Source organism: Anomaloglossus baeobatrachus, chromosome 9, assembly GCF_048569485.1.
Source record: "Anomaloglossus baeobatrachus isolate aAnoBae1 chromosome 9, aAnoBae1.hap1, whole genome shotgun sequence".
In the NCBI taxonomy this organism is placed as follows: Eukaryota; Metazoa; Chordata; class Amphibia; order Anura; family Aromobatidae; genus Anomaloglossus; species Anomaloglossus baeobatrachus.
The window spans coordinates 203,792,459-203,812,798 of NC_134361.1; the positions used below are offsets into that span (position 1 = coordinate 203,792,459).

The 20,340-nt window shown below is 51.5% G+C and overlaps 1 protein-coding gene across 2 annotated transcripts in view; it reads left to right on the forward strand.

The window, feature by feature from the left end:
• Positions 1-9,841: 9,841 nt before the first annotated feature.
• Positions 9,842-20,340, forward strand: part of SYP (synaptophysin) — a 33,257-nt gene continuing 22,758 nt past the window's right edge. For both annotated transcript variants that reach the window (XM_075324285.1, XM_075324284.1), the window contains exons 1-2: positions 9,842-9,942; positions 13,283-13,348. In XM_075324285.1, coding sequence (XP_075180400.1) covers positions 9,925-9,942; positions 13,283-13,348 — 84 coding nt within the window. In that variant the 5' untranslated portion in view covers positions 9,842-9,924. The remainder of the gene's footprint in view (positions 9,943-13,282; positions 13,349-20,340) is intronic.

Genomic DNA, 20,340 nt, shown 5'->3' on the forward strand with positions numbered 1-20,340 from the left:
TGCTTGTCATGAGAAGTGTCTGAAGTCCATACAACCCATCCGACGACCTCCGGTTCCAGAGAACCTACCGGAACTGCCCTCGGCCTATTGGTCCTTCGCAGACGTTTTTGACAAGAAGGAGTCTGAGGTACTTCCGCCACACCGTCCCTACGATTGTGCCATCGACCTGCTCCCAGGAACAACACCACCTCGAGGACGGATATATCCGTTGTCTCCCGCCGAAACCAGGGCCATGTCTACCTACATCACAGAGAGCCTGGCAAAGGGATTCATCCGGAGATCCTCCTCTCCTGCGGGAGCCGGCTTCTTCTTCGTTAAGAAGAAAGAGGGTGACCTACGCCCATGCATCGACTACCGGGGTCTGAATCAGATCACCGTCAAAAACAAGTACCCTCTGCCGCTCATCCCCGAATTGTTCGACCGGCTCAGAGGAGCCCGTGTGTTCACCAAGCTGGATCTGCGGGGTGCCTACAACCTAGTTCGTATCCGCTCTGGGGACGAATGGAAGACCGCGTTTAATACTCGCGATGGGCACTATGAATACTGCGTGATGCCCTTCGGCTTGTGTAATGCACCAGCAGTCTTCCAAGAATTGGTGAACGACATATTCCGGGACCTCCTCTACATCTGTGTAGTAGTTTATCTGGATGACATCCTTATCTACTCTCCGGACCTCCAGACCCACAGAGAGAACGTACAGCTGGTTCTACAAAGACTGAGAGAGAATCGTCTCTACGCCAAATATGAGAAGTGTGTCTTTGAGCAGTCTTCTCTTCCTTTCCTGGGATACATCATCTCGGGTACTGGACTGCAGATGGATCCAAAGAAGGTCTCCTCCATTCTCAACTGGCCTCCCCCTTCTGGACTGAAGGCAATCCAACGGTTCCTGGGATTCGCCAACTACTACCGCCAGTTTATCCCTCACTTCTCTGCCCTGACTGCTCCTCTCTCCGCTTTGACCAAAAAGGAGGCTAATCCTAAGGACTGGTCACCTGCGGCCGACGCCGCGTTTTGCTCACTGAAGCGAGCATTTGCCTCCGCTCCTGTACTCCACCGTCCGGAGTTAAACCGCCAGTTCACCTTGGAGGTGGATGCCTCCTCCTCGGGAGCCGGAGCAGTGCTCATGCAGAAGTCCTCCTCCGGCAAGATGGTGACTTGCGGTTTTTTCTCCAAGAGCTTCTCAGCGCCTGAACGTAATTACACCATCGGTGACCGAGAACTATTGGCGGTCAAACTGGCTCTGGAGGAGTGGCGCTACCTCCTGGAAGGAGCAGTGTACCCTGTGATTATCTACACGGACCACAAGAACCTGGAATACTTGTGGTCCGCTCAGCGACTGAACCCACGGCAAGCCAGGTGGTCCTTATTCTTTGCCAGGTTTGACTTCCAGCTCCATTTCCGACCCGCGGACAAGAACGTACGCGCTGATGCCTTGTCTAGGTCTTTCATGCCCATGGAGCAGGAGGAAGAGACTACCCAACCTATCATCTCTCCTAGCAAGATCATTTCGGTGGCCCCTGTCACCCTGGCCCAGATACCGCCCGGAAAGACCTATGTCTCTGAGACTGACAGACAAAAAGTGTTACACTGGGGTCATGCCTCAAAAACAGCCGGTCATGCAGGCCAGAAGAGAACATGGGGTGCGATTGTACGCCATTACTGGTGGCCATCCCTTCGCACGGACGTCGCTGCTTTTGTCTCTGCCTGCTCCTCTTGTGCCAGGAACAAGACGCCCAAACACCTGCCCTATGGCCGTCTTCTGCCTCTGCCGATACCCTCTGTTCCGTGGCAACACATAGCGATGGATTTTATTACGGACTTGCCATTATCCTCTGGACACACAGTCATATGGGTCGTGGTGGACCGGTTCTCCAAAATGGCTCACTTCATCCCCATGGCTGGACTGCCCTCTGCTCAGGAACTCGCGGAAGCCTATATCCATCACATCTTCCGCTTGCATGGCTTTCCATCCCACATCGTGTCCGACAGAGGAACTCAGTTCACCTCCCGCTTCTGGAGGGCGCTCTGCAAACATCTGGGAGTAACTCTGGACTTTTCTTCCGCATACCATCCTCAGTCTAATGGCCAAGTGGAGAGGGTCAATCAAATCTTGACATCCTTCTTACGTCATTATGTCAACGCCCATCACGACGACTGGTCCATGCTTCTGCCTTGGGCTGAATTCTCACATAACCACCACATCAGTGAGTCGTCCTCCAAATCTCCCTTCCATGTCGTTTACGGACTTCAGCCCTCCGTTCCATTGCCTATATCCCCTTCTTCGGATGTCCCTGCGGCTGATACTGTAGCCCGTGACTTCGCTACCATTTGGGACTCTGTCAAGGCGTCCCTTGGACGCGCTTCCCAGCGGATGAAGAAACACGCTGACAAGAGGCGTCTGGACCCTCCGTGTTTCTCTCCTGGTGACCTGGTCTGGCTTGCTTCCCAGTACATCCGATTGAAGATACCTTCCTACAAGCTGGGCCCTCGCTACATCGGGCCGTTTAAGGTCCTCTGCAAGATCAATGAGGTCTCCTACAAGCTACAGCTCCCGGCCACGATGAGGATACCCAACTCATTCCACGTCTCTCTGCTCAAGCCGGTTGTCCTTGGTCCCTTCTCCGCTGCTGCCAGTCCGGCTCCTCCACCTATTGCCGATGACGACATCTATGCGGTAAGGGATATCGTGGCCATGAAGACTGTTCGAGGCCGACAGTTCTTCCTGGTGGACTGGGAGGGGTATGGTCCTGAGGATAGATCCTGGGAGCCCAGGGAGAACGTGGGCACTCCTCTGATCCGTGCCTTCATGTCCCGGTTGCGGGGAGGGGGGCGTGGGGGGGGGGGTACTGTCACGCTCCCCGGGTCCTTGGCTCCCCTCCCCGGGTCCTCCGCTCCGCTCCCCGGGTCCTCAGCCCCGCTCCCCGGCTCACCTGCCACGCTCCCCGGGTCCTTGGCTCCGGTGCCCGTCCTTCCCAGGCCCCCTGGTCCCCGATCGCGGCGCCCGACGGCTTCCCAGGCCCTGGCCGGCTCCCCTGCGTCCTCTTCTCAGCCTCCTTCCCTGGCTTCTGGCACCCGGGCTGCGCGCATGCGCATCAGGGCGCGCGCGCGGTCACTGACCCTTTCTTAAAGGGCCAGCGTCCATTAACAGGAAATGAGGCTAAACAGGTACAGGGTATAAAGGGGTGTATTGTCCAAGAGGGCGGGGCCTGATCTTCGTGTTTTCCAAGCTAGGAGTCAGGTCTCCTTGTATCTTCTTGCCATACTCACGTATCTCTCTTCTAGAGCTGATCCTGCCTCGCCATCCGGTCCTGCTGAATCCCGAACCCCGCACGCTGTCCGTCTGCCATCTGACAGTCCGTACCATCTCGGATCCCTGCGGTGACCCGTCATCTCGCTCCAAAAGGTTCCGGACCCCGCCTGACATCACCTCGGCTTCCGAACCTGAGCTACGTCACCCGGACTACCATCCGTGACTCCGTGGTCCCAGGGACTCCTTCGTTACATTCACTTGCACGGACTGTTCTACTGCTCATACTGCTGCAGCTACCGGACTCCTTACCACCATCTTAGAGTTCGGCCCAGTGGATCCACCTCCTGGGTCTGCCCGACCGCCTGGCCCTGACAACCTCACATCCAGTCTATATTACTGGGAGAGACACACAGACCTCACATCCAGCCTATATTACTGGGAGAGACACACAGAGCTCACATCCAGTCTATATTACTGGGAGAGACACACAGACCTCACATCCAGCCTATATTACTGGGAGAGACACACAGAGCTCACATCCAGGCTATATTACTGGGAGATACACACAGACCTCACATCCAGCCTATATTACTGGGAGAGACACACAGACCTCACATCCAGCCTATATTACTGGGAGAGACACACAGAGCTCACATCCAGCCTATATTACTGGGAGAGACACACAGACCTCACATCCAGCCTATATTACTGGGAGATACACACAGAGCTCACATCCAGCCTATATTACTGGGAGACACACAGACCTTCCATCCAGCCTATATTACTGGGAGAGACACACAGAGCTCACATCCAGCCTATATTACTGGGAGAGACACACAGAGCTCACATCCAGCCTATATTACTGGGAGATACACACAGAGCTCACATCCAGCCTATATTACTGGGAGAGACACACAGAGCTCACATCCAGCCTATATTACAAGGAGAGACACACAGACTTCACATCCAACCTATATTACCGTGAGAGAAACACAGAGCTCACATCCAGCCTATATTACTGGGAGAGACACACAGACCTCACATCCAGCCTATATTACTGGGAGAGACACACAGACTTCACATCCAACCTATATTACCGTGAGAGACACACAGAGCTCACATCCAGCCTATATTACTGGGAGAGACACACAGAGCTCACATCCAGCCTATATTACTGGGAGAGACACACAGAGCTCACATACAGCCTATATTACTGAGAGAGACACACAGACCTCACATCCAGCCTATATTAGTGGGAGAGACACACAGAGCTCACATCCAGCCTATATTACTGGAAGAGACACACAGAGCTCACATCCAGCCTATATTACTGGGAGAGACACACGGAGCTCACATCAAGCCTATATTACTGAGAAAGACACACAGACCTCACATCCAGCCTATATTAGTGGGAGAGACACACAGAGCTCACATCCAGCCTATATTACTGTGAGGCACACAGACCTCACATCCAGCCTATATTACTAGGAGAGACACACAGACCTCACATCCAGCCTATATTACTGGGAGAGGCACACAGACCTCACATCCAGACTATATTACTGGGAGAGACACACAGAGCTCACATCCAGCCTATATTACTGGGAGAGACACACAGACCTCACATCCAGCCTATATTACTGGGAGAGACACACAGACCTCACAGCCAGACTATATTACACAGAGCTGAAGATGACAGTGGAGCGCGGTACAGCCAAGCCCTCCATTATGACTGAGCTGGCTCTGTGGGTGCCGCTGGTTGGCAGTGATATGGCTGTAGGCTGGTAGACGAGAGCAGGAGTCTTTACTATGATTCCGACTTGAGAGCTCCCCAAAAATACTGGTGCAATAATAAAAGAATGCAGTTTCAAGACAGGCACATAGGGGGTTCACTAGCTAAAATACTGGCACGAATTAGGGCACACAGCAGCCAATAATTAGTCGGGCAATTATCCAATTCATTGACAGTGTGCGCCATTTTGGAGCAAGATATTTCTGTAATGCAGGGGTCCTCAATTTTTCTAAAACCCCCTATGTGCTCGATTGATGCTTATAATTCCCAGAGTGCTTTCTAATAAATGAAAATGTCCTTATAAAGTATTAATGCCCCTGCATTGCTCCCGTAAAATACTAATAAAGTTCCCCTCTAAAAACTTCATTTATGAAGAAGCAATGGCCAATTTTAAAATAATAATGCCCATTCAGCGCCCCTTTAAAAAGTAAGATTGATCCTTATGTGCCCCTGTGAGGAATATGGCATATCATTCAGCCAGTCAACTGCCCCGTATTCATATTTACACACATCCTGACCTGCGGCAAGAAGAGGTCACCAAGACAGAATAGAAATCCAATACCAAGATTTGGGAACAAAAGGGCAGGTGACAAAGTCAATTAGAAGCAGCCCTGACCAGAGCCCCCCCCCCCACACACACACACACCGGTGACCTACGGCAGGGCTGGACATGGAATGTGCCTTCAGGTTCCAGAAAATTTCAGCTTTCCTCATATTTCAGCCCCTGAGCGTCCCACACGGAAGATATTACCATCATATTTCTTGTCATGATTTTAGCTATTCATAGCTAGGAAACAAGATGTGCTTATTGTCTTCCCTCAGCTAGTCATTAATTATGGACTGATACGCACGTCCCACAATTACGACAAAATATGTACTACGTCCTGGGGCCGAAAATATGCCTGCCATATTTGTGGGAGCTACACACAACCTCATTTTATAATTTTATCCCCGGAGCCAGGCTGACTAGAAAGTCCTCTTTGAAGCTCCTCTAAAGCCAGTTTTGCCCGTCCACTTCCCTAGCTGAATTACTTTTGTCACCAGGGGGTCAGCTTCGGTAAGGGCCCTTAAAAAGTAAGATTGACCCTTATGTGCCCCCTTAACAAGTAATAATGCCTCATTAAAAAAGTAATAATGCCCCCTTAGTAATAGTGCCCCCTTAAAAAAGTGAGATTGACCCTTATGTGCCCCCTTAACAAGGAATAATGCCCCTTAAGTGCCACCATAACTGATAATAATGTCCTGGGTGACCCCTATTAAGTAATACTGTGTTGAGTCCCCCCTGTCAATTAGCGATGCCATTTTTACAATAATGCCCTGTGGGTGCCCTCCTAATAATGAATAAAAGGACTGGGTGCCAATTTGCCCCCCAACAAAAAGTAATAATATCCCTGGGCACATAAAAGATGCCCCGAAAACAGTAACCACTCAGTGTGAACACCGTCTAAACACTGAGACTAAATGATACTGCGCTTAGTGAGAGTCAGAGTAGTTGGACCCCACTGAGCGCACTTTTATGGCTTAATCTGTGTCAAAGAATCCATTTTAACATTTATATAAGCGATATATGTTGTCTTGTGGGCACTTGGGGGTCTGTTTCACGTTTTTGAATGGGTGTATAAGAAAAAATGTAATAAAAAATCCCTCATCTTATCACCCACAATCCTGAGGTGCAATCTAGGAAATATGATAACACTATGACCATAATAAATTATTATGTGGAAAAAAAAGACATAGCATCTCTGCCTCCCAGCATCCATCTGCCCTTATTAAAGATGGCTGCTGCCAGCTCGACTGACGTCACCAGGAACCATTTTAGAGGCTGGAGCCCATTTTAGGATGATGCGGGTTTTTTTGTTTCCTTTAGCCTCCCTTATACGTGTGTAAATGATAAGTTGAATTGCTCCATTAAGCTCCTCAGCCCGGTGTGTGCTCGAGCAAGAGCCAGTTGTCACAGGACCGTGGATACGGGGACTGCAGCAGTCCGGTTACACCTCGTTGCTCTGTTGCTATAGTAACAAGGGTGATGACTAGCGGGCGCCATCTTAACTCTGGGCATAAAGCTTCTCATTTAGCAGGAAGAGCAGCAGTGAGAGGAGGACAAAGGAGCAGCTCAGCATGGCGCTGCTGATGTCCTCCATGTCACCTGCTGCCAGATACAGATACAATGTGTGACAGCAAAGACCCTGACACTTAGCAACCAGTGACCCCGAGAACCTGTGCACCTAATAAACAGTGACTGCCCTGTGCATCTATACTGTGCAATCGGCCATCTCACCTCTATTATCTGTGTAGTGTGTCTTTCTCATCCATCTCTGTCATTATACAGCTTATATCTGCTGCATGTATCTATATAGATTGTATCCATCTGTCTGGACTCTTCTATCTATGCATCTATACAGCTGCAGTTATGTCTGACAAATATCTCATCACTATTTCTCTCCCCCTCTTCCTCTCTTCCCCTCTCCCTCTCTTTCCTCCCTCCCTCTCTTCCCCTCTCCTCTTCTCCCCCCCTCTCTCCCACCCTATCTCTCTCCCCCTATCTCCCTCCCTCTGCCCCTCTCCCTTTCTCTCCCTCTCACTAACTCTCCCTCTTCCTCCATCTCTTCCAATATCCACCTCTCCCTCTCTTTCCTCTCTCCCTCTCTTCCCCTCTCCTTTCCTTCGCTTCCTCCCTCCATCTCCCCCTCTTCCCTTCCTCTCCCTCTTTCCTCCCTCCCTCTCTTCCCTTCTCCCTCTCTTTTCTCTCACTCTTCTCCCCCCTATCTCTCTCTCCCTCTCTCCCCCTATCTCCCTCTCTCCCCCTCCCTCTGCCCCTCTCCCTTTCACCCTCTCCCTTTCTCTCCCTCTTACCAACTCTCCCTCTTACTCCCTCCCTCTCTTTCCTCTCTTCCCCTCTCCTTTCCTTCGCTTTCCTCCCTCCATCTCCCCCTCTTCCTCTCTTCCCCTCTCTCCCTCTCTTCCCTCTTCCTCTCTTTCCTCTCTCACTCTCTTCCCCTCTCTTCTTCTCCCCCCTCTCTCCAACCCTATCTCTCTCCCCCTATCTCCCTCTCCCCCCCCACCTTTTCCTCTCTCCCTCTCTTCCTTCCTTTTGTCCCTCCCTCTCTTTCGTCCCTCCTTCTCTCCCCCTCTCTTATAATGTATATTGACATGAGGGTATAGTACATATGAATTACATCCCATAGATACAATATAGATCATACAAAAGAGAAAACAGCATAAAAAGTACAGACGGAGCCCAGTCTCTATATCACTCCTGTGGTATATATTTGTATATATTATGTGTCTGGTATCGCCCTACGTTCTATCTATCTATCCATCTGTATAAACTGTTATCTCTCCGTCTATGTTCTATCTATTCTCTCATATTGATGTAATGTCTATAGCGGCCTAATATCTACCTATCTACAGTATATCTACCTCCATGTGCCTCATCTCTGCATATTGATCTAATGTAATATCCATCTACCTCATCTGTAGCTATCACATATTTGTGTATCTTTGACTATATCTAATATGTATGTCTCGCTCAACTCTACCTATGTATGTCTCTCCATTCTTTTTCCTGTCTCTCCTCTTTCAATTCTTTCTCCACTCTCTCCCTCCTTCTTTCTCTTTTCTCCCCTTTCTCTTCTCTTTCCCTTATTTCGCCACTCTCTCTCCCCCTTCTTCTTCTCCCTTCTTCTCTCCCCCTCCTTCTCTTTTGCCTCCCCCTCTCATTTCTCTCCTACACCTCTTTCTTTTGTCTCTTTTGCTTATCTCTCCCTCCTTTGTCTCCCTTTCTCCTCTCTCTGCCGTTTTTCTCCTCTCCCCCTCATTCTTCACTCTTGCCCCGCTCTCTTTTGCCTCTGTCGCCCCTCTTTCTCCTCCCTCTCACCCCTTTCTTCTCTCTCCCCCCTTTTGTTTCCCCTCTCTTTTTCCTCCCTCTCTCTCCCTACCTTGTTCTCCCTTTCTCCTCCCCTTCTCCCTTTTTCCCCTCTCTGTCCCCTCTTTCTCCTCTCTCCACTACTCCATTGATCCTCTGTCTTTTCCGTCATTCTTTCTGTTCCCTCTTTCTCTTCTCCTCCCATGTTTCCCCTCTCTTTCCTCTCCCTCTTTCTCCTCTCCCCTTACTTTGTCTCTGCTCTTTTTCTCCTTTCTCCCCCTCTCTCCCTCTTTCTCCTCTCTCCCTTCCTTTTTCTACCTTACCCCATCTCTCTCCTAGCCCCTTTTCTCTCTCTTTCCTTTGCCTCTCACCTTTCCTCCTCCCCTCCTCTTTCCTCTTCTCTTTTGCATATCTCCACCCTCCTCCATTTCTCCTCTATCCCTTTCTCCTCCTCTTTCTTTTCTCTTTCTCCTTAGCCTCTCTCCTCTCCTCCTTATCTCTCCCTTCTTCGCTCCCCTCTTTCTCCTTAGCCTCTCCCCTTCCTTTTTTTCCCTTTCTTCCCTCCTATTTTTCCCTTTCTGCCCTCGTTCTTCCCCCTCTCCTCTTTTTCTCTTTTCTCCCCACCTTCTCCCTCATTCTCCTCTCTATTGTTATCTGGCCTGTTTTCTGGCGGCATATAATCCAGTATATAATACACTATGTGATATAACATAGCAGTTATCCATTATCAGCAGTGGGGAGGACAGACAGGACACGTCCCGACTACACACAGGGGCCACATAGCCCGGTAATGTCAGACTTATGGGCAGAGGCCAATTGTTTTGTAAGGCTGCCCTCAAAGAAGATGGAGACTGCTGACGTCACCGCGTCATCACCGAAGCCTCGCTTTCTATTGGCCGCTCTTGTGACAGCTGTTCCGTGCAGCGCGCTCTCCCCAGCCGCCGCTTCTGTCAGGCTCTTACAGATAAATCGCACTCCCCCCTCCGCGCTGCCGCGATTCACCAGCATCCTGCAGACATGGACGTGGTCAACCAGGTGAGAGCCGGGGTTTTGGGGGGGATGCAATGGGGGGCGCAGCTGCTGCACCGCGGGGAGAGGATGCTGGATGCATGGATGGTGTGCACTGAGACAGGACTGAGGATGTCATTGAGATCATGGAGGGAAGGGAGGGTGTAGGGAGAAGCAAAATGGTAGGGAGGAGGGAGGTGAGGAGCTTGATCACATATAGGTGTGAATGCACCTATAGATGTGGGTGGGATCGCGTGTGCAGCCATGGATGCCCATATACTGCATGCACATACGTATACACAGAGGTATACGCCGTATCCAGTGCTGAGAATGGATATTTATGGGGGGGATGGGCTAAGAGTCAGTGGTACGTGTTTACTGGTGATGCAGGGGGCGAGGGTGACAGGACGCGTGCGGGTCACCATGGCGGACACCGGAGATTACACCGTCTCCTATAATAACCCAAGGACGAGACGCTGAAGGTTAATGATTATTCAGGAAAAAAGGAGGAATTTTAGGTTGGGGGGCTATTTTGGGCTGCAGGGGATAGGGCGGATCTAAGAACCCCCCAAAAAACACGAAACAATTAATGAAAATAAAAAAAAATAAAATGTATGCAATTATCAAATGTTGAAATGTAGGTAAAATTGACCCCCTGAGCACGTGATGTTCTGTAGGGACCAGACTCCCTTCGTGATCCCGAGGTGACGGCTCCATTAATGCTAATTATTATCTCCTGTCGCACAGATATGGGGCGTTATAAGGTCCGGACCGGATATTTATAGGGTGGGAATCGAATCGGACCACCCCGGCGGTGACTGTACATCAGGGGGTTCTGGTCAGTCCGGTTTGGAGTCTCCTTTGAGGGTCAGGAAGAAAGGAAGGAAGGATCCTTCTTTAGGAGCAAGGGGGGGGGGGGGTTGAAGAAGAATAATATCTAAATGATGTGATGGTCCTGGAATCCGTCTCTACCCCAGATAGGAGACGCTAAAGGTCAGAGGTCTCCAACTATTGCAGAACTACAACTCCCAGCAAGTCCAGACACAGAAAGACGCTAAAGATCAGTTGTATGTAAATGATAGCGCTCCAGCTAGTGTAGAACTACAACTCCCAGCATGCACCAACAGCAGAAGATGGTATAGATCAGTTTTATCCAAGTATGGACTCTTCAGCTAGTGCAGAACTACAACTCCCAGCATACCCTGAAATCAGAAGATGCTATAGATCAGTTGTTTGTAAATGGTAGCGCTCCAGCTAGTGCAGAACTACAACTCCCAGCATACTCCGACAGCAAAAAATGCTATAAATCGATTTTTATCCAAGTGTTGGCTCTCCAGCTAATGCAGAACTACAACTCCCAGCATGCCCCTACAGAAGAGGGGTGCTATAGATTGATTGTATTCAAGTGTTGGCTCTACAGCGGGAGCAGAACTACAACTCCCAGCATGCCCAGACAGTGGAAGATGCCATAGATTGTATCTTAGTGTTTGCTCTACAGCTAGAGCAGAACTACAACTCCAAGTATGCACCAACAGCGGAAGATGTTATAGATCAGCTGTATATAAGTGGTGGCTATCCAACTAGTGCAGTACTACAACTCCCAGCATGCCCTGACATGAGAAACGTCTATAGATCAGCTGTATATAAGTGGTGGCTATCCATCTAGTGCAGTACTACAACTCCCAGCATGCCCTGACCATGGAAAATGCTATAGATCAGTTGTATATAAGTGGTGGCTATCCAACTAGTGCAGTACTACAACTCCCAGCATGCCCTGACCATGGAAAATGCTATAGATCAGTTGTATATAAGTGGTGGGTCTCCAGTTAGTGTAGAACTACAACTCCCAGCATGCCCAAACAGTGGAAGATGCCATAGATTGTATCCTAGTGTTTGCTCTACAGCTAGAGCAGAACTACAACTCCAAGTATGCACCAACAGCGGAAGATGTTATAGATCAGCTGTATATAAGTGGTGGCTATCCAACTAGTGCAGTACTACAACTCCCAGCATGCCCTGACCATGGAAAATGCTATAGATCAGCTGTATATAAGTGGTAGGTCTCCAGCTAGTGCGGAAGTACAACTCTCAACTGCCCTGACAGGGAAAGATGCTATAGATCATTTATCTCCAAGCTGCGTCATTTCCACAAACTACAACTCCCAGCATGCCCTGACAGAAGAAGATCCCTTAGATAAGGTGGATGTTGTAGTTCTGTAAAAGCTGGAAACAACTGATCTAAAGCAGATCAGTGCATGCTGGGAGTTGTAGTTCTGTAAAAGCTGGAAACAACTGATCTAAAGCAGATTCCGCTATCAGTGCATGCTGGGAGTTGTAGTTTTGCAACAGCTTTAGAACCGCATCTCTAAGATCTCCGTCTTCCCAAGCCGTCACTAGTGTGGCCTTCTTAGGGATGTCAGCCTCCACATTGGGTCAGAAAGGCTCCAGAATGACCAATAAATGAATAGTACAGGGGGGGAGGGATAATAAATTGTGTATTGTATAGTTGGTGCTCAGAAAGTTCTATGGAGAACTTACAGCGGAATGTCTAGCTCCTCCCCTCCATAGAATTTTAAAACCACCAACTGTCATCTATCTCAGTAGTGGAAACCCGGCCGCATGTGTTCAGTTAGCAGTTGGTGCTCAGAAAGTTCTATGGAGAACTTACAACGGAATGTCTGGCTCCGCCTCTAGCTCCTCCCCTACATAGAATTTTAAAACCACTAACTGTCATCTCCTATCTCAGTAGTGGAAACCCGGCCGCATGTGTTCAGTTGGCAGTTGGTGCTTAGAAAGTTCTATGGAGAACTTACGGCGGAATGTCTAGCTCCTCCCCTCCATAGAATTTTAAAACTACCAACTGTCATCTCCTATCTCAGTAGTGGAAAGCCAGCCGCATGTGTTCAGTTGGCAGTTGGTGCTTAGAAAGTTCTATGGAGAACTTACAGCGGAATGTCTAGCTCCTCCCCTCCATAGAATTTTAAAACTACCAACTGTCATCTCCTATCTCAGTTGGCAGTTGGTGCTGACAGATTCTCAGTTAACTCATTCTGCAGCCAGTAATAGCCAGTGCAGCACAAAGGCTATTATAGGCAAACGGTACAACCTTTTTAGTGGCGCCACTCCAAATTTGGCGCCGCCGTAGATCTCATCCTGATTTATTACCTCTAGAAAAAAAAATGGCAGCTGGAAGGAGCAGGGATGACGATCTGTCAGCGGAGCGGAGGTATACATTATCACGTGCGCACAGACAATGCTTCTTGTGTGTGATGGGGAGGCGCACGGAACAGGAGGGAGCGCAGCTGGGGAAATGGCATTTCAGCACCTTGGATAGCGGCAGAATAATGTATGTATTATGTACCCACAGCTGGTGGCAGGGGGGCAGTTTCGTGTAGTGAAGGAGCCTTTGGGATTCATTAAAGTTCTGGAATGGGTGAGTAATTATATAAATGTGTATATACAGTATATACTTTGTCTTTTTTGTGTGTGTCTATGACCTTGCATCTTGTCCTTGCATTACGTATTTTTATTATACCGCCATCACCTTCTATGCTGCAATAGTGCAGGATGCCCATGTGGATGCCTTTGCGTGACAGGCTGTGAGAAAACCTTGTTCATCTAGGTCATAAATAAATGATGAGACCGCACGCGTGAGCGAGAGAGAGAGGGCACATGATGGCGGAACTTATTCCTCGTAACGGTTTATAAATATTAAGCAAAAATAATTGAATCAGCCCCAACCTGCGGATTAATATCACAATAGGCCCGCTAGATAACTGTGAGAAAGGAGTTATCTTTTCCCTGGGAGACTGGACCACCCCTTTCCCTGGGTAACTTCGAGACTAGTTCACCCCTTTCCCTGGGTAACTTCGAGACTGGTCCACCCCTTTCCCTGGGTAACTTCGAGACTGGTCCACCCCTTTCCCTGGGTAACTTCGAGACTGGTCCACCCCTTTCCCTGGGTAACTATGAGACTAGGCCACCCCTTTCCCTGGGTAACTTCGAGACTGGCCCACCCCTTTCCCTGGGTAACTGTGAGACTGGCCCACCCCTTTCCCTGGGTAACTGTGAGACTGGCCCACCCCTTTCCCTGGGTAACTGTGAGACTGGCCCACCCCTTTCCCTGGGTAACTGTGAGACTGGCCCACCCCTTTCCCTGGGTAACTGTGAGACTGGCCCACCCCTTTCCCTGGGTAACTGTGAGACTGGCCCACCCCTTTCCCTGGGTAACTGTGAGACTGGACCACCCCTTTCCCTGGGTAACTGTGAGACTGGACCACCCCTTTCCCTGGGTAACTGTGAGACTGGCCCACCCCTTTCCCTGGGTAACTGTGAGACTGGACCACCCCTTTCCCTGGGTAACTTCGAGACTGGTCCACCCCTTTCCCTGGGTAACTTCGAGACTGGTCCACCCCTTTCCCTGGGTAACTTCGAGACTGGTCCACCCCTTTCCCTGGGTAACTATGAGACTAGGCCACCCCTTTCCCTGGGTAACTTCGAGACTGGCCCACCCCTTTCCCTGGGTAACTGTGAGACTGGCCCACCCCTTTCCCTGGGTAACTGTGAGACTGGCCCACCCCTTTCCCTGGGTAACTGTGAGACTGGCCCACCCCTTTCCCTGGGTAACTGTGAGACTGGCCCACCCCTTTCCCTGGGTAACTGTGAGACTGGCCCACCCCTTTCCCTGGGTAACTGTGAGACTGGCCCACCCCTTTCCCTGGGTAACTGTGAGACTGGACCACCCCTTTCCCTGGGTAACTGTGAGACTGGCCCACCCCTTTCCCTGGGTAACTGTGAGACTGGACCACCCCTTTCCCTGGGTAACTGTGAGACTGGCCCACCCCTTTCCCTGGGTATCTGTGAGACTGGCCCACCCCTTTCCCTGGGTAACTGTGAGACTGGCCCACCCCTTTCCCTGGGTAACTGTGAGACTGGCCCACCCCTTTCCTTGGGTAACTGTGAGACTGGCCCACCCCTCTCCCTGGGTATCTGTGAGACTGGCCCACCCCTCTCCCTGGGTATCTGTGAGACTGGCCCACCCCTCTCCCTGGGTATCTGTGAGACTGGCCCACCCCTCTCCCTGGGTATCTGTGAGACTGGCCCACTCCTTTCCCTGGGTATCTGTGAGACTGGCCCACTCCTTTCCCTGGGTATCTGTGAGACTGGCCCACTCCTTTCCCTGGGTAACTGTAATAATAATAATAATAATAATAATAATTTTATTCATTTATATAGCACTATTAATTCCACAGCGCTTTACATTCACTGGCAACACTGTCCCCATTGGGGCTCACAATCTAGAGTCCCTATCAGAATGTCTTTGGAGTGTGGGAGGAAACCGGAGAACCCGGAGGAAACCCACACAAACACGGGGAGAACATACAAACTCCTTGCAGATGGTGTCCTTGGTGGGATTTGAACCCAGGACCCCAGCGCTGCAAGACTGCAGTAATAACCACTGAGCTACCGTGCCGCCCTGTGAGACTGGACAACCCCTTTCCCTTGGTAACTGTGAGACTGCACCTCCCATTTCCCTGGGTAACTGTAAGACTGGACCACCCCTTTCCCGACTGGACCACTCCTTTCCCTGGGTACCTGTGAAACTGGACCACCTCTTTCCCTAGGTAACTGAGACTAGACCACCCCTTTTCATAGGTAACTGCAAGACTAGACCACCCCTTTCCCTGGGTAACGGTGAGACTGGCCCACCCCTTTCCCTGGGTAACGGTGAGACTGGCCCACCCCTTTCCCTGGGTAACGGTGAGACTGGCCCACCCCTTTCCCTGGGTAACGGTGAGACTGGCCCACCCCTTTCCCTGGGTAACGGTGAGACTGGCCCACCCCTTTCCCTGGGTAACGGTGAGACTGGCCCACCCCTTTCCCTGGGTAACGGTGAGACTGGCCCACCCCTTTCCCTGGGTAACTGTGAGACTGGCCCACCCCTTTCCCTGGGTAACTGTGAGACTGGCCCACCCCTTTCCCTGGGTAACTGTGAGACTGGCCCACCCCTTTCCCTGGGTAACTGTGAGACTGGCCCACCCCTTTCCCTGGGTAACTGTGAGACTGGCCCACCCCTTTCCCTGGGTAACTGTGAGACTGGCCCACCCCTTTCCCTGGGTAACTGTGAGACTGGCCCACCCCTTTCCCTGGGTAACTGTGAGACTGGACCACCCCTTTCCCTGGGTATCTGTGAGACTGGCCCACTCCTTTCCCTGGGTATCTGTGAGACTGGCCCACTCCTTTCCCTGGGTATCTGTGAGACTGGCCCACTCCTTTCCCTGGGTATCTGTGAGACTGGACAACCTATTTCCCTGGGTAACTGTAATAATAATAATAATTTTATTCATTTATATAGCACTATTAATTCCACAGCGCTTTACATTCACTGGCAACACTGTCCCCATTGGGGCTCACAATCTAGAGTCCCTATCAGAATGTCTTTGGAGTGTGGGAGGAAACCGGAGAACCCGGAGGAAACCCACACAAACACGGGGAGAACATACAAACTCCTTGCAGATGGTGTCCTTGGTGGGATTTGAACCCAGGACCCCAGCGCTGCAAGACTGCAGTAATAACCACTGAGCTACCGTGCCGCCCTGTGAGACTGGACAACCCCTTTCCCTTGGTAACTGTGAGACTGCACCTCCCATTTCCCTGGGTAACTGTAAGACTGGACCACCCCTTTCCCGACTGGACCACTCCTTTCCCTGGGTACCTGTGAAACTGGACCACCTCTTTCCCTGGGTAACGGTGAGACTGGCCCACCCCTTTCCCTGGGTAACGGTGAGACTGGCCCACCCCTTTCCCTGGGTAACGGTGAGACTGGCCCACCCCTTTCCCTGGGTAACGGTGAGACTGGCCCACCCCTTTCCCTGGGTAACGGTGAGACTGGCCCACCCCTTTCCCTGGGTAACGGTGAGACTGGCCCACCCCTTTCCCTGGGTAACGGTGAGACTGGCCCACCCCTTTCCCTGGGTAACGGTGAGACTGGCCCACCCCTTTCCCTGGGTAACGGTGAGACTGGCCCACCCCTTTCCCTGGGTAACGGTGAGACTGGCCCACCCCTTTCCCTGGGTAACGGTGAGACTGGCCCACCCCTTTCCCTGGGTAACGGTGAGACTGGCCCACCCCTTTCCCTGGGTAACGGTGAGACTGGCCCACCCCTTTCCCTGGGTAACGGTGAGACTGGACCACCCCTTTCCCTGGGTATCTGTGAGACTGGCCCACCCCTTTCCCTGGGTAACTGTGAGACTGGCCCACTCCTTTCCCTGGGTATCTGTGAGACTGGCCCACTCCTTTCCCTGGGTATCTGTAAGACTGGCCCACCCCTTTCCCTGGGTATCTGTGAGACTGGCCCACCCCTTTCCCTGGGTATCTGTGAGACTGGCCCACTCCTTTCCCTGGGTATCTGTGAGACTGGACAACCTATTTCCCTGGGTAACTGTAATAATAATAATAATTTTATTCATTTATATAGCACTATTAATTCCACAGCGCTTTACATTCACTGGCAACACTGTCCCCATTGGGGCTCACAATCTAGAGTCCCTATCAGAATGTCTTTGGAGTGTGGGAGGAAACCGGAGAACCCGGAGGAAACCCACACAAACACGGGGAGAACATACAAACTCCTTGCAGATGGTGTCCTTGGTGGGATTTGAACCCAGGACCCCAGCGCTGCAAGACTGCAGTAATAACCACTGAGCTACCGTGCCGCCCTGTGAGACTGGACAACCCCTTTCCCTTGGTAACTGTGAGACTGCACCTCCCATTTCCCTGGGTAACTGTAAGACTGGACCACCCCTTTCCCGACTGGACCACTCCTTTCCCTGGATACCTGTGAAACTGGACCACCTCTTTCCCTAGGTAACTGAGACTAGACCACCCCTTTTCATAGGTAACTGCAAGACTAGACCACCCCTTTCCCTGGGTAACGGTGAGACTGGACCATCCCTTTCCCTTGGTGACTGCAAGACTGTACCACCACTTTCCCTGGGTAACTACGAGACTGGACCATCCCTATTCCCTCGGTAACTATGAAACTGAATCACCCCTTTCCCTGGGTAATGGCGAGACTGGACCACCCCTTTCCCTGGGTAACGGTGACCAACCCTTTCTCTGGGTAACTGTGAAACTAGACCACCCTTTTCCCTGGGTAACTGTGAGACTGGACCACCCTTGTTCCATTTGTAACTGCGAACCTGGACCACCCCTTTCACTGGGTAATGGCGAGACTGGACCACCCCTTTCCCTGGGTAATGGTTATCACCCCTTCCTCTGGCTGTGAGACGGACCAACCCTTTCACTGGGTAACGGCGACACCGGACCACACCTCCTGGGTAACGGTGACCACCCCTTTCCCTGGCTAACTGTGTGACTGGACCACCCATTTCCCTGGGTAACTGTGAGACTGCACCATCCATTTCCCTGGGTAACTGTGAGATTGGACCACCCCTTTCCCTAAGTAACTGGGAGACTAGACCGCCCCTTTCCCTGAGTACCTGGGAGACTAGACCACCCCTTTCCGTGGGTAACTGGGAGACTAGACCCCCCCTTTCCCTGGGTACCTGGGAGACTAGACCTCCCCTTTCCCTGGGTACCTGGGAGACTAGACCACCCCTTTCCGTGGGTAACTGGGAGACTAGACCACCCCTTTCCCTGGGTAATTGGGAGACTAGACCACCCCTTTCCCTAGGTAACTGGGAGACTGGACCACGCCTTTCCCTCGGTAACTGCGATACTGGACCACCCCTTTCAATGGGTAACTGTGAGACTAGACCACCCCTTTCCCTGGGTAACTGGGAGACTAGACCACCCCTTTCCCTGGGTAACTGGGAGACTAGACCAACCCTTTCACTGGGTAACGGCAACACCGGACCACCCCTCCTGGGTAACGGTGACCACCCCTTTCCCTGGCTAACTGTGTGACTGGACCACCCATTTCCCTGGGTAGCTGTGAGACTGCACCATCCATTTCCCTGGGTAACTGCGAGACTGGACCACCACTTTCCATGATTCCCTGCGAGACTAGACCACCAATTTCCCTGGGTAACTGTGAGACTGCACCATCAATTTTCCTGGGTAACTGTGAGATTGGACCACCCCTTTCCCTAAGTAACTGGGAAACTAGACCTCCCCTTTCCCTGAGTACCTGGGAGACTAGACCCCCCCTTTCCGTGGGTAACTGGGAGACTAGACCTCCCCTTTCCCTGGGTACCTGGGAGACTAGACCTCCCCTTTCCCTGGGTACCTGGGAGACTAGACCACCCCTTTCCGTGGGTAACTGGGAGACTAGACCACCCCTTTCCCTGGGTAATTGGGAGACTAGACCACCCCTTTCCCTAGGTAACTGGGAGACTGGACCACGCCTTTCCCTCGGTAACTGCGATACTGGACCACCCCTTTCAATGGGTACCTGTGAGACTAGACCACCCCTTTCCCTGGGTAACTGTGAGACTAGACCACCCCTTTCCCTGGGTAACTGTGAGACTAGACCACCCCTTTCCCTGCGTAACTGGGAGACTAGACCACCCCTTTCCCTGGGTAACTGGGAGACTAGACCACCCCTTTCCCTGGGTAACTGGGAGACTAGACCACCCCTTTCCATGGGTAACTGGGAGACTAGACCACCCCTTTCTGTGGGTAACTGGGAGACTGGACCACCCCTTTCCCTGGGTAATGGTGATCACCCCTTCCTCTGGCTGTGAGACGGACCAACCCTTTCACTGGGTAACGGCGACACCGGACCACCCCTCCTGGGTAACGGTGACCACCCCTTTCCCTGGCTAACTGTGTGACTGGACCACCCCTTTCCCTGGGTAACTGTGAGACTGCACCATCCATTTCCCTGGGTAACTGTGAGATTGGACCACCCCTTTCCCTAAGTAACTGGGAGACTAGACCTCCCCTTTCCCTGGGTACCTGGGAGACTAGACCACCCCTTTCCATGGGTAATTGGGAGACTAGACCACCCCTTTCCCTGGGTAACTGGGAGACTGGACCACGCCTTTCCCTCGGTAACTGCGATACTGGACCACCCCTTTCAATGGGTAACTGTGAGACTAGACCACCCCTTTCCCTGGGTAACTGTGAGACTAGACCACCCCTTTCCCTGGGTAACTGTGAGACTAGACCACCCCTTTCCGTGGGTAACTGGGAGACTAGACCACCCCTTTCCCTGGGTAATTGGGAGACTAGACCACCCCTTTCCCTAGGTAACTGGGAGACTGGACCACGCCTTTCCCTCGGTAACTGCGATACTGGACCACCCCTTTCAATGGGTACCTGTGAGACTAGACCACCCCTTTCCCTGGGTAACTGTGAGACTAGACCACCCCTTTCCCTGGGTAACTGTGAGACTAGACCACCCCTTTCCCTGCGTAACTGGGAGACTAGACCACCCCTTTCCCTGGGTAACTGGGAGAC